The sequence below is a fragment of the Scyliorhinus torazame genome, chromosome 1 (assembly GCF_047496885.1).
Source record: "Scyliorhinus torazame isolate Kashiwa2021f chromosome 1, sScyTor2.1, whole genome shotgun sequence".
In the NCBI taxonomy this organism is placed as follows: domain Eukaryota; kingdom Metazoa; phylum Chordata; class Chondrichthyes; order Carcharhiniformes; family Scyliorhinidae; genus Scyliorhinus; species Scyliorhinus torazame.
In genome coordinates this window covers 60815025-60829223 of record NC_092707.1, presented here as the reverse complement: position 1 = coordinate 60829223, position 14199 = coordinate 60815025, and the positions used below count along the sequence as shown (strand labels likewise).

The 14199-nt window shown below is 47.7% G+C and overlaps 1 protein-coding gene across 3 annotated transcripts in view; it reads right to left on the bottom strand.

Annotated features, from left to right (window-relative positions):
• Positions 1–14199, bottom strand: part of LOC140408416 (huntingtin-interacting protein 1-related protein-like) — a 235419-nt gene that overhangs the window by 95728 nt on the left and 125492 nt on the right. For 2 of the 3 annotated variants that reach the window (XM_072495588.1, XM_072495597.1), the window contains exons 6-7: positions 11155–11231; positions 3720–3781 (exon numbers count right to left, since the gene is read on the bottom strand). In XM_072495588.1, coding sequence (XP_072351689.1) covers positions 3720–3781; positions 11155–11231 — 139 coding nt within the window. Of the gene's footprint in view, positions 1–3719; positions 3782–7880; positions 7902–11154; positions 11232–14199 lie in introns of all 3 variants that reach the window. The other variant, XM_072495577.1, reaches the window with a different exon arrangement.

The following is a 14199-nucleotide window of genomic DNA, read 5'->3' as shown; positions in this document are numbered from 1 at the left end:
ACCACCCCCATCCCCTGCAACCTACCGCTCACCATCACGTATCGACCACCATTGTCCACTACTATGTTCTTGGCCTCAAACGACACCCGCTTCCCCACCAGTATTGCCACCCCTCTGTTCTTCGCATCCAGCCCAGAATGGAATACCTGTCCTACCCATCCCTTTCTTAACCTGACCCCGCCCCCCCCCCCCCCCCTCCCTGCCGACTAGCCATCACCTGTTTTAGGCCAGTCCCGAGCCCGCGCCTCCCGCACCCTCCAGTCCCCCAGACGGGGAACCCCCGCCCCGACCACCTCTTCTGTTTTCAGTTCCCCCTCGGCCAATGCAGCAACAACCCTATTTTTCCCCACTCTCCACCCCCCCCCCCCACCCTCCGCCCCCCGCTAGATCCATGTCTAGCTCTTTTGCTCCCCCCATAAGTCAGCTGACATCTGCTGACCCCGGCTTCCCCCGCCTTCCCATTGACCACCCCCCTCGTGTGGAAATCCCCCATCCTCCTCCTCGCCAGCAATCGGTGTGCGCTCCTCCATCCCCCCAACCCCCCCCCCCCCTTCCGCCCTCCGGGAAAAAGCCCGCGCTTTCCTGAGCCAGCCCCACCCCGTGGCGCAGCTTCTGTTGCGGCCTTATCCCAATTCCCCCATCCCCGGGCCTCCTTTCCCTCCAGCACCGGCGCCCACATTCCCCACAGTCTCCCCATCAAATCTCTTCCCCCATCCCGATCCATCGCCCCACCCGTGGAACATTCCTTACGCATAGTTAAAACCCTGTATACAACCAACTTCCCCCCCCCGCAACCACAGGCCCTCAGTTTGAGTCCAATCTTTCAGTTTGGATAAAGGTCCAAGCCTCTTCAGGCGTTTCAAAGTAGTGGTGTCGATCCTGAAATGTGACCCACAGTCGCGTTGGCTGCAGCATTCCGAATCTCACCCCCTTCCTATGCAGCACCGCCTTGGCCCGATTAAAACCAGCTCTCTTCTTTGCCACCTCCGCGCTCCAGTCCTGGTAGATTCGGATCACCGCATTCTCCTATCTATTGCTCCGCTCCTTCTTGGCCCATCTCAGGACACACTCTCTGTCCACGAAACGATGAAACCTCACCACTACTGCCCTTGGCGGCTCGTTGGCCTTGGGTCTCCTCGCCAGGACCCGATGAGCCCCATCTAGCTCCAGGGGACTCGGAGAGGCCTCCGCACCCATCAGCGAATGGAGCATCGTGCTCACATACGCCCCGGCATCGGCCCCCTGCACCCCTTCAGGGAGACCCAGAATCCGAAGATTCTTCCTCCTCGACCTGTTCTCCAGGTCCTCGAATCTTTCGGCCCACCTCTTGTGCAGCGCCTCGTGCGCCTCCATCTTCACCGCCAGGCCCAAGATTTCGTCCTCGTTCTCGGTGGCTTTTTCCCGCACCTCTCGGATCTCTACCCCTTGGGCCTTCTGGGTCTCCACTAACCCCTCGATCGCCGTCAGCATTGGCGCCAGCACCTCTTTCTTCAGCTCCTCCACGCAGCGCCTGAGAAACTCCTGCTGCTCCGGCCCCCTGCTGCTCGATCTCCGCCCTCCGCCATCTTGTTTTTCCTCTCTCATTTCTTTCGCTGCTCCAAAGCCGCTTTTTTTTACCGCTCCACTTCTGGTCCACTCCATATACTATGGAAGGGGAAGCTTGCTCTCACCTTCCCACACGAAAAGTCGTCGAAACATTTCCGTTGGGGTTCCTCTGGAGAGCCCAAAAGTCCGTTCTAGCGGGAGCCGCCGAAATATGCGGCGATGCGGCGGAAGTCTAAATTGCCGTTTGTGACCAAAGATGTTAGGAGGGGTTATTGGGTTATGGGGATAGGGTGAAGTGAGGTCTTAAGTGGGTCGGTGCAGACTCGATGGGCCGAATGGCCTCCTTCTGCACTGTATGTTCTATGTTCTAACACAAGCACACTATATAGATATTAATGAGTCATTGTGGATTTTTAAGTGTCAGGTTCAACAAATATATTCGACCAATTCCCTAAAAGTAACTTTTTCTTTCAAAATTGCTACTTTAAATTGCAAGTTTTAAAAATACTGATGGGAATATTAGAATATAAATAGGATACCACAATTAGACTCCAAGAATCTCCACCAAGGCATTCAGGTAATGAGGATATGTTTAAAAGCAAGATGTCTAGGGCGTCACGGTGGCACAGTGATTATGCATTGCTGCCTCATGGTGCCGAGGACTCGAGTTCAATCCCGGCCCCGGGTCACTTTCCGTGTTTCCATATTCTCCCCGTGTTTGTGTGGGTCTCACCCCCACAACCCAAAAATCTGCACAGTCGGTAGATTGGCCACGCTAAATTACCCATGAATTGGGAAAAAAGAATTGGGTACTCTAAATTTATTTTAAATAAATAAAAGCAAGATGTCTCTGGGACTAAAATATTGTACAGTGCATTAAGTAGACCCTTTAAAAGATCAGAGACCCCTTTCTTGAAAAAGACTGATGAATGAAGTTAGAAGCTGTGGAGCACGTGGCGATTAAAGCACATTTATCAATTTTCTGAAGAAAGTCAGTAATTGATACAAGGGCAGCCTGTAGTACCTTACTCAATCATGTCCTCATCTGATGTATATTTCTCAGCAAGGTCTTTGTGCTTCCCGAAGTGACATTGAGGCCAATCACAACACCAAATGATGGTCAAATCTGAGTCTGCACTGCAATATCAACAACTTGCATTTGTATAGCACCTTTAAAATAGAGAAACATTCCAAGGTGCTTCACAGTAGCATAATTAGACAAAAGTGAACGCTGAATCAGAGAAGGGTAAATACGGAAAGATGACGAAAAGCTTAGTCAAAGAAGTGAGTTTTGAGGACGTCTCAAAGGAGAAGAAGGAGGCGGATGGGGCAGAGGATTTTAGAGACGGAACTCTAAAGCAAAAGGGCCAAAATAGTTGAAAGCAAATCATCGCCAATGGCAAGACGAAGGAAGGAGAATGCTACACAGAAGGGCAGAGTCAGAGGACCAGCCAATTTAGTCTGTAGGATTGTAGGGCTGGAGGAGTTCAGAGGTGGGTGAAGCGGAAAGTAAATTTACCCATTGATTCTGTCAACTTCTTACAGTCACACCTCAATAGAACTTGCATTTTCCTAATGAAATTGAACACATAGCACAGAAGACCGATATCCATAGAATTCTTATAGTGCAGAAGGAAACCATTCGGCCCATCGAGTCTGCACCAACCCTCTGAAAGAACACCCTACATCTATGCTCATTCCCCCGCCCTATCCCACCTAACCTGCACAACTTTGGACTGCGGGAGGAAATCGGAGCACCTGCAGGAATCCCACGCAGACACGGGGAGAAAGTGCAAACTCCACACAGTCACCCAAGGCTGGAATTGAACTCGGATCCCGAGCACTGTGATATAGCAATGCTAAGCACTGTGCCGCCATGTCGCCCACCAGTTTAAAGACAAGCCAAATCTCTCTGGGGGAGGTGGCATTGTGGTATTTTCACTGGACTAGTAATCCTGAGACCCAGGGTAATGCTCTGAGGTTCTGAGTTCAAATTCGACATATGCAGCATTAAATCGCTTTGTTTTATTTCTGTCTGAAAGCTCAAACTACTGGTATTTTTTTCACAAAGTTTTCTAAAAACCTATTTATTCATCATTTTTAGACTGAATTTTCTACATTAACATTTCGGTCAAGGGATGGACTAAAAGTGTCCCACTGATTAAAGAACTCACCACTTTCAGCAACCTTCAGCTCGCAGTCCATATAATCAAACATCTCCACTGTAAGCTGGAAGCTGTAACAAAATGTTTTTATTTTAATTTTGAGTGAACAACAGAACAAAAGTCAATGTGCATCTAGTTACTATTTTTTTTATTTTTATGTTTTTATAAATTTAGAGTACCCAATTCATTTTTCCCATTTAAGGGGCAATTTAGTGCGGCCAATCCACCTACCCTGCACATCTTTGGGTTGTGGGGGCGGAACCCATGCAAGCACGGGGAGAATGTGCAAACTCCTCACGGACAGTGACCCAGAGCTGGGATCGAACCTGGGACCTCAGCGCTGTGAGGCAGCTAATTACTATTTATAACCAAAATCTGAGCATAATGCTGGTAGCTATAACAGAAACAAGATGGCTGAGGGGTTAGTGCAAACCTCACACACACATACACTCCCATCCATGGCTCACCTATACCCAAACTCCCTCCCACAATCACACTACAATCCCCATCCCTCCACACCCTCCTGTGGCCCACCCACACAAACCCTCCCACACGTCCACTTTCCCTGCACTCACACAATGCAAGTCTCCATCCACACTCGCCCAGGACACACCCATGTCCATACCCTGGGGCTCACCTATCCATGGTCACTTTTAGTAATTGTAACCAACATAAAGCAGCCGATCCTCGATAATGTAAAATTCAGCATTGTTAACTGAAGCCATGCAGAAGTTATTTAGTGGGCATCATTTAGGCTGACCCACAGAGGCAGGAAAGTCTACCACTGCACTTTTCTTCAATGGAGGGGAGACACGGCCTGTGTATGCTACCCTAGAAGGACCTTACCTTGCATGAGAGCAATTACTTCAAAAAATGTAATTTAAATCTACAGTATTCGATGGCTAACACCCAGCAAAACCAACTCACTACATTTGTTAAGCTTTCAGCTCAAAGGAGCCTCGCTCAAAGGCCACCCGAGATCAAACATTAACAATCTTAATTTAATGGTTCAGACCTGTAGTAAATGCAATAATTGGCGACCACCAGTTAACCAACGATTTGTTTATTTTAAATACAAACTACACACAGATATCTTCATTCTCAGCACTAGGATCACAATTGGTTGCAAAAGGCCACGTGCAGCACCGAGATCCAAGCACTTGTTCCTCATTAGGCGGTCAAGTCACATGACCTCCCCGATGCACGCGCACTCTTAAAGGGGCTAGCTGCTATAAGACCTAATCCTGTATAAAGATTTCCAGGCATGAGGATGATATGCAACCAATTGCAGGGTTGCTCCTGCTCGCCAAGTTGTCATACTTTATTCATGGTCCTAGGCAGTGACTGTTGATAGTCAAGTTGTTTGATCACAATTCAAGGTGGGGAAAGAAAAGGAGACTACTGCAGCAAAGGCATTGCCCTATCCTCACCCAGACGTTGCACATGCAGTTACATGCAGGGATCACTTGATGGTAATCAAGTGCAGTAATCTTAGCTGCCCCATCTCTCCTCCATCCCAGCCACTAAGGGATCATCCTGTTATCCCTACTGCTGAGATCAACTTATTCAGCCAGGACCAAGAACTCAACAGAAGTACCTCACTGAGATATATGTTTCACTCTATTAAACACAGTTGTATGTGCCTGGCCGAATCAGTGTTAATGTCAGGCAGTCAGTGCAATGAAGGTAACTTGAAATGAAGGCAGGCTGAACAACGCAGTCAACCACGACAGTCACATCTATATGGAAGTCGTCAAACAGATTACAAATTACATTCACAAATTTTGCACACAAAGAAATCAAAACGCAGGCCAAAAGCAGGCAGCATGCCTTTAGCAACAAGGGATCTTTCACATCTTACAAGAGTTTTGGGATTCACTGAAGACATGGCTTTATTCTGAAGTGTCTGTTGAGTTAGGTGATAGTCAATTAATGCTGTGGAGAGTTTAATATTTGGGCCTCAAGTCTGGAACATGAGTGTGCAATATCTCTGCACTGCTATTCCATGGGGAAGCCCCAATGATGCTTTTATGTTGCTAATACCAGCTCCCTTATTCCAGTGGCAGGATCACAAGGCCACATATTCATGGTTCCATGGCATCATCAGGAACAAGCAGCCACGCTGGTTTCCATTGTTTTGTACAGTTACCACAAAGCTTTACCCTCCCCCATCAGCTGCAGTCAATGTAAAAGTGCTTTGGTTTCAGATTTGAAGCTCACGACCCACTTTCCATGACAGTAAAAGCCCATGAAATAAATATAGAACCAATTAATTGTCCAGTTAGCATCCAGAAGGAAACCAAGGCGGTGATAAATGGCCAGAGATAGTTGTGGGGAATAACGACTCGCCTATACATGATTTTGTGCTATTCACCACCTTTATTAATAATCTAGAAAAAAAAATCAACATTAATTTTGTTCTTTGTTCTTAAGGGTTTTGGCCAAGGTTAGTATCATGACTGGTACAGGCTTGGAGGGCCAAAGAGCCTGTTCCTGTGCTGCATTCTTCTTTGTTTTTAATTTGATTTCTGAAGTCCCTCAAGGAAGTGTCCTTGGCCCCCTTTTATTTGTGGCTTATATTAATGATATTGATGGCCGGATTCAGCATAATACTGTTTTGAAATATGCGCATGACGTTAACATTTATTTGGAAGTTAAGAAAAATAATCCAGGACTCTCAAACGCACTTCTCCAGAGTGAACTCTCCACTATCGTACAGTGGTTCAAGGAGTGGCAACTTACCTATAATGTGGCAAAGAGTTCAGTTTTCCATTTTGATCACAATAATCCTAATTCACAGTTTCAGATCAATGGCCAGCTTTTCACATATTCAACCATTAAAAAGGAATTGGGTGTGATTGATACCAGTAATTTGAAGTTTACGAATCATGGGGCTTAGGCAGTACAGTCAGCAGCACATGTTTTATGAGTGCTGAATGCATCCTAATTGAGTAGGGATGTTAGTGTTTATCTTAAACACTGTAAGTAGCTGGTACATCCACATCTGGAGAATACATCCACAGTTTGGAATCCACACTTTCAGAGAGGTATACAGCTTATGGCGAGAGTACAAAGGCCTGTTACCAGGAAAATAGAAGGCATTGGGGAATACCTTATGAGGAGTGTTTGATTCTTGGATTACAATCTTTAGGGAAGAGAAGATTGATTTTTGATTTAGTTGAAGCTTATAAATTGATTTAAGCCTGAAAAGTTCTTTACTCACAATTACAGTCTTTTGCATGTTCATCATTATAAACTACAGAAATTTGGTTCACGTCTTGATATTTGTAATTTTTTTTCACATAGAATAGTTGATACCTGGCTTTGCGTGATTTTGTTCTGAATGCTGAAAATGTAGCGACTTGTAAAGGACTTGCTAAAAATGTAGTGTGATTTCTGTGTGTATATATATGTTGTCTGATGTTGTTGCTTTTAATACTACGCCTATGTGCTTTGTACTGAATGGCAAAGATAAATAAATATTTATATATTTTACACTAATTATACTAAGTGGAGCAGAGTTCATTAATACCCAAAAACAAACTTAGCAAAAGCCACAAAGCTCAATACCAAAAGGCACAACTGCAACACCGAGAGGATCCCAGTGAAACAGAGCTTCAGGCCGGATATCTCTGGCTGTTGAGATTCTCTTTTCCCTCCGGCAGCATACCGCCGCCAACGGGTTTTCCAGCGACGTGGGGTGGCTTTAATGGGAAATCCCACTGGGAAGCGGCAGGAGGAGAGAATCCCACTGCCAGCGAACGGCATTTGTTTTAAGAAGGACTTGGCAACAGCTCACAAGAATGTGGCTTTCCGATGCCATCAGATTTCTGAATGTTACATTCTTTATCTTAGAACGATGCGCACTGTAGAATTTCCATGTCAACGTGCCTTTAATGAGTAACCACGTTTATCAAATACAATGACAAGTATTTCATTTAGTTCCAATAGTCACAATGTCAACAAAGGGTAATTATTGTGCAGTAGGGAAACTACCTGAAGTATTATAAACTGGCTCTCGAAAATATCAATTCACAGCATAATACTAATCAACCGAGTATTAGGACACATCAAGAGACGCACAGAGGGTAGGTTCAAGCAGCTGATGTTAATAGAATGATTTGTCAGCTCACCCAGGAAGAAAATTGCATCCAGTTCTTTTTAGCTTACCTCCAAAAAGAGAACAATGCTCTACAGAAAGTACAAAAATCACAAAAAGGATGATCCAGGGGCTCAAAAATCCTTCACCGAGTACATTTTTCTTTGGTCACTAATGCGCACGAATAGGTTTCCTGATTTTATGCATGCATTATCTTTATTAAACTTGCATTAGAAACTGGCAGGAGGTAATAGGCACATGTGATGATAGAATAATCAACTTGCGCTCTCTACTTTTACCAATGTATACTTGGCATCCAAGCCACCTCTTATTGCACAGTATAAAGATCCTGAGGGGTTTTGACATTTGGAGAGGATGTTTCCTCTTGTGGGAGAATCTAGAACTGGGGCTCAATGTTTAAAAATAAGGGGTTGTTTATTTAAGATAGAGAAGAGAATTTTTTTCTCTCAGAGAGTCGGGAGTCTTTAGAACGCTCTTCCTCAAAAGGCAGTCGAAGCAGAGTCTTTGAATATGTTTCTGGCAGAGGTAGATATATTCTTGCAGAGGTAGCTATATTCTTGATAAGCAAGGGGATGCAAGGAAATATAGTTGTTACAATCAGATCAACCAAATCCTTCAAGGGGCTGAGTGGTCTATTCCTGCTCCCAATTCACATATTTGCATTCAATTGCCACTGTCCACAGTGTGAACATATTGCACCTTCTCAGCCAGTGCCTTGGCTTGGGATCCTCTTGCCCACATAGCAGTCAAGCAACCCAGGCTTGCCATAGAAGTCAGAGCAGATCACATGACCCCTATCATTCCTCCATTTTACTTCAAATTAAAGAGAAATACCAAAATATAACAATTTTTAAACTTCATATTGGCAACCCCCAGCTTTGAGCAGTTGTCAAATATCATTACGGCAATGTTGAGGAAGCTGCTGCGCGGGATTCTCCAATAATGGGGCTATGTCCCCACGCCGGCGTGAAAAGCGGCGCCAACCACTCCGGCGTCAACGGTCCCCGATAATGGGGAATGCTCCCCTTCCTAGGTGACTAGGTCGGCGCCGGAGTGGGCCCCACAGCTCCAGCCAAGTTCGCACATGCGCGCTACGGCTGGCGTATTTCTGCGCATGTGCGGAACGACTGGCGTGATTACGCGCATGTACGGGGGTTTCCTTCTCCGCGCCGGCGCCTGGGCAATATGGCGGAGGCCTACAGGGGCCCGGCGCGAAGGAACATAGACCCCCAGGAACCAGCCCGCCCGCCGATCGGGAGGCCCCGATCGCGGGCCAGGCCACCATGGGGGCCCCCCCCAGGGTTGGATCCCCCCGCCCCCCCCCCTCCAGGACGGTCCCCACAGACTCGCCTTCCAGGTCCCGCCGGCGGGACTCGGCCGAACTCGCCGGCCACTCGGCTCATCGGGGCCCGGAGAATCGCCGGGGGGCCGCTTTCAACGGCCCACGACCGGTGCGGTGGGAATCCCGTGGGCGCCCGAGAATCGGCGGGGGAGAATCAGGAACCCGGCGTCGGGGCGGCGAGGCACGATTCTCATGTCGCCCCGGGGATCCTCCGACCCAGGGGGTCGGAGAATCCCGGCCTAGATGTCAATTGATAAGATAACAGAATGGATAATGGAGGCTAATAGATACTTTTATTCTCCAGCAACAATTCCTTAAAACGTAAGCTCCTTTTATGGAACGTGTCTTCTAATCCTGTGCTGTTCCAGCTATTTCCTTCAAGAGAAACCTTAGGGATGTAATTGAAGAAAACTACAAAATGGAACAGCATTGTAAACAATGCAGAACAGAAAAAGAGTTGGACTTAAGAGAAAGAGGCATCCCATGCAGCTCTTCCATATTTCCTAGCAATAGGTTATGGGGCAGATAACTGGGAGAACACACATATACATACTGACAATTTAGATTATCTTTTGAAAAATAATGGGCGCGATTCTCTGCTCCCGCGCCGTTTCAGAGAATCGCCTGGGTCGCCAAATTTTCCCACGACGCCGGTCCGATGCCTTCCCACGATTCACGGAAGCGGCCAGATCGGCACAATCGCATTTTGCGCGGCGCGGTCCAGTAAATCGCCCGAGACAGCCAAAATGGCAATTCACCGGTACCCCCGCAATTCTCAGTGCCGGATGGGCCGAGCGTCCTGGCCAAAACGGGGGGTTCCCCCCGGCGCCGTCCACACCTGGTCGCTGCCAGCGGGAACAGCGCGGGAACGCTGGGGAGGGGGTGGCCTGCGGGGGGGGGGAGGGGGATCCTGCACCGGGGGGGGGGGGGGGGGGGGGCTCAAATGGGGTCTGGCCTGTGATCGGTGCCCACCGATCGTCGGGCCGGCCTCTCTGAAACAAGACCTCCTTTCTTCCGCAGCCCCGTAAGATCCATCGGACATCTTCTTGCGGGGCGGACTCGGGGAGGACGGCAACCACGCATGCGCGGGTTACGACAGTTATGCGGCACCGGCCGCGTCATGTATGTGGCGCCGCCATTACGCGGCGCCAAGGCCTGGCGCGCGAAAATGACGCGGCGCCGCTCCTAGCCCATTTTCGGGTCCTGAATCGGTCGGGATAGGGGCCGTTTCGCGCCATCGTGAACCTCGATGGCGTGAACACTCTGTCTCCATTTCAGAGAATCGCACCCAATGAGTATGACTACAAGGTCAGAAACTAATCTTCGGCACTGCTACCTCACGGCACCGAGGACCCGGGGTCGATCTCAGCCTTGGGTCACTGTCCGTGTGGAGTTTGCACATTCTCCCCGTGTCTGCGTGGGTTTCACCCCCACAACCCAAAAGATGTGCAAAGTAGGTGTATTTTGTAAAAAGTAGGTGTAAATTGTTCCTTAATTGGAAAAAAATAATTGGGTACTCTAAATTTACTTTTAAAAAAGAAGAAAAAAAATTAATCTCAGGATTTATAAAACATTCATAAATCATCCGAGATCTGCTCACAGTTCAGGATATTACTAAAACTACTTAACGAGATTTCAACCATATAATTAATTTTGAGAATTAGGAGAACAGATTAACTAGGTTGGAGTTAAAAATAACAAATCAGTCATGTTACAAATTTACAAAAATACTCCTTCAAGCTCATCTGGGTCAATTATTCATGGCTGATGAAGATTCGCATATGCCTCTGGTCACCCCCCCCCCCCCCCCCCCACCCCCCACCCCCCCACTCCCCTTTCAGAAAAGTAAGGAATCTCTGGAATTGGAACAAACTTACAAATCCTGCGGGGATGGAGTTATCCTTGAAACACGCAAGTCCCTACAGACCAATTCAGAGCAGCATTAGCAGAAGGTTGGCATCATGCGTCTTGGTCAGACTTACATGTTGTTTACATCTGTGCCAGAAGCTTTATCCAATGTTTCGTCAGTCACCTCCAGGTTAGGGGGGAACTCTGGATGCTGTACAAAGCCAAAGTAGAAAAGAAAAAGAGGATCAGAAAATGCCCTGATTCTGGTGCCGACGTACATCAGATAGAATCCTTCCCTGTTCAAGTTCCTGGTCAGGTTAGTTAGAATTTGAAAAAATAGAAGCCTACTTCCTTATAATTTTTGAAACAAATTTAGCAATAACTCGATTGCCTTATCACCTCTGCCTACTATATTTCTTAGTCCCTCGAGCTGTTATCATTTCATGACTCCGCCACTATTCTGATTTGACTGTGGTTCGGGAGAGAAAATCACGTTCCTCTCAGTTCCACACTAATTCAAGTATATTTTAAACATTTACCTTCCTGTCTACAGCAAACCCTTAGGCCTGTACATTGATGTAGCTTTCCTATATGGAAGCCCAGTACTGGCTATATTGGGACAAACCAATATTGTCGAAGGGGCTTCAAACAGGTATTAGATCCCTTCTTTGAATTTACCACGGGTTAACACCAGCCATAGGCAGGAGCCCTGGACAGCAATTCTTTCCCCCAATTAACCCCCCCCCCACACACACACACACACGCATCAATTGGTTGCCATACTTCCAGTTATTAATTAGCATCCATTTCCTGCCCACCATATTTGTTTTATTCGTTTATGGGATGTAAGCATTGCTAGTTAGGCCAGCATTTATTGCCCATCTCTAGTTGCCCTTCAGAAGATGGTGGTGAGTTGCCTTCTTAAACCACTGCAGTCCTTGAGGTGTAGGTACACCCACTGTGCTGTTAGGGAGGGAGATCCAGGATGTTGCCCCAGCAACAGTGAAGGAACGGCGATATATTTCCAAGTCAGCCTGATGAGTGACTTGGAGAGGAACCTCCTGGTGGTGGGGTTCCCAGGTATCTGCTGCTCTTGTCCTTCAAGATGCTAGTGGTCGTGAGTTTCGAAGGTGCTGTCTAAGGAACCTTGGTGAATTACTGCAGTGCAATTTGTAGATGGTACACACGGCTGCCACTGTTTGTCGGTGGTGAAGGGTTTGAATGTTTGTGGAAGGGGAGCAATCAAATGGGCTGCTTTGTCCTGGATGGTGTTGAGCTTCTTGAGTGTTGTTGGAGCTGCACTCACCCAGGCAAGCGGAGAGTATTCCATTACACTCCTCACTTGTGCCTTGTAGATGGTGGACAGGCTTTGGGGGGGTCAGGAGATGAATTACTCACTGTAGAATTCCTAGTCTTTGACCTGCCCTGGTGGCCACAGTATTAATGTGGCTAGTCCATAGTCAGTTTCGGATCAATGGTATCCCCCCACGATGTTGATTGTGGGGGATTCAGCGATGGTAATTCCATTGAATGTCAAAGGGCGGTGGTTAGATCCTCTCTTGTAGGAGATGGTCATTGCCTGGCATTTGTGTGGCGCAAAAGTAACTTGCCACTTGTAAGCCCAAGCCTGGATATTGTCCAGGTCGTGCTGCATTTGGACATGGACTGCTTCATTATCTGAGGAGTCACGAATGGTGCTGAACATGTTTGCGGATCCACAAACATCTCCACATCTGACCTTATGATGGAAGGGAGGTCATTGATGAAGCAGCTGAAGATGGTTGGGCCTAGGACACTACCCTGAGGAACCCCTGCAGTGATGTCCTGGAGTTGAGATGATTGATCTCCAACCACCACAACCAACGTCCTTTGTGCCAGGTATGACTCCAACCATTGAAGGCTATGAAGCTAAAAGAGAGGGCACTACATGGTCAAATTTCTTGGCCAAGTGTAGTAGACTGGATTTCAGTGAGAATTAAGCAATATCTTTTAAGATTTTTCTTGATTAATGTTATTAAAGTTGCAGATATATGTACACCATCTCTGCTTTCACAATTTATCACACGAACGGTCATCACTGTAGCAGTTTATTTGAGTGCATTACTCCAAACGTTTCAGATAAAGCTCAAATCACTGAATCTTTCTTGGGTACCTTTTAAAATATTCATATTGGGAAATACTAGATGCACGATTTTATCCGCATGTTTTTGACTGTACTAAAGCTAGATGTGCCTGACCAAAGACAGAAATATTGGCTACACATACATCCCATTATGCACATGGGAATAGCTGGAAGAGTAACTCAAGAATTCAAGCTTTAACTTTTAGCTTGGGATTTTCATTAATTGAAATCACAAAGGCCAGTACACAAAGTTCCTCAGATAGTCAAGGAACATGGAGAATCTCCCCAACTGTATCAGGAGCATAGCCACCACTGTAGTTAATGGGACCAGGCACAGATTGCAATGGAAAACACAAATGCACTGCCACTAGGACATGAGGAAACAAGAAGCATATGGAAGGAAATAACATACGGCTATTGTGCTATCTCCAGCTCTAGCTGCTGACAGTTAATCTTGCAAAGCTGAGATGCAAGTGCATACAACATTTTTAAGTCATCCTAAACTGCACCATTGTGCACCTGTATCACTGTGTGGCACTTACTCCACTACACATCTGGGGCGAAATTCTCCATTATCGGCGCAAAGTCCGCCGATCAGCGCCAAAAACGGCGCAAATCCGACCTTCATCACGCCGCCCCAAACGTCGCAAAGTCTGCGGCCCGGAATGGGCTAGCAGCGACGTGACGGGATCCGCGCTTGCTCACGTGCTTCACACCGTGCGGCGCCATACACGCCGCACGGCGTGACGGCTCATCAGGACGCGCTGCTCCCCCCCACCGACCGGAACACCCGACTGGAACACCCGACCGGATGGCCGCCCGCCGCTCAACCCCGAGGTTCCAGTCACGGGATGTGGAGGCGCTCCTGGACGCAGTGGAGCAGAGGAGGGAGGCCCTGTATCCCAGACACGGCCGCAGAGTTGCCCCACGCCACAGCCGGCATCTGTGGAGGGAGGTGGCAGAGGCCGTCACCGCTGTGGCCCTGACACCACGGAGCAGCCAGGGTGAGCCTCCCCCCCTGCCCGATATCCATATCCCCCATATCCCCCCTCCCCCA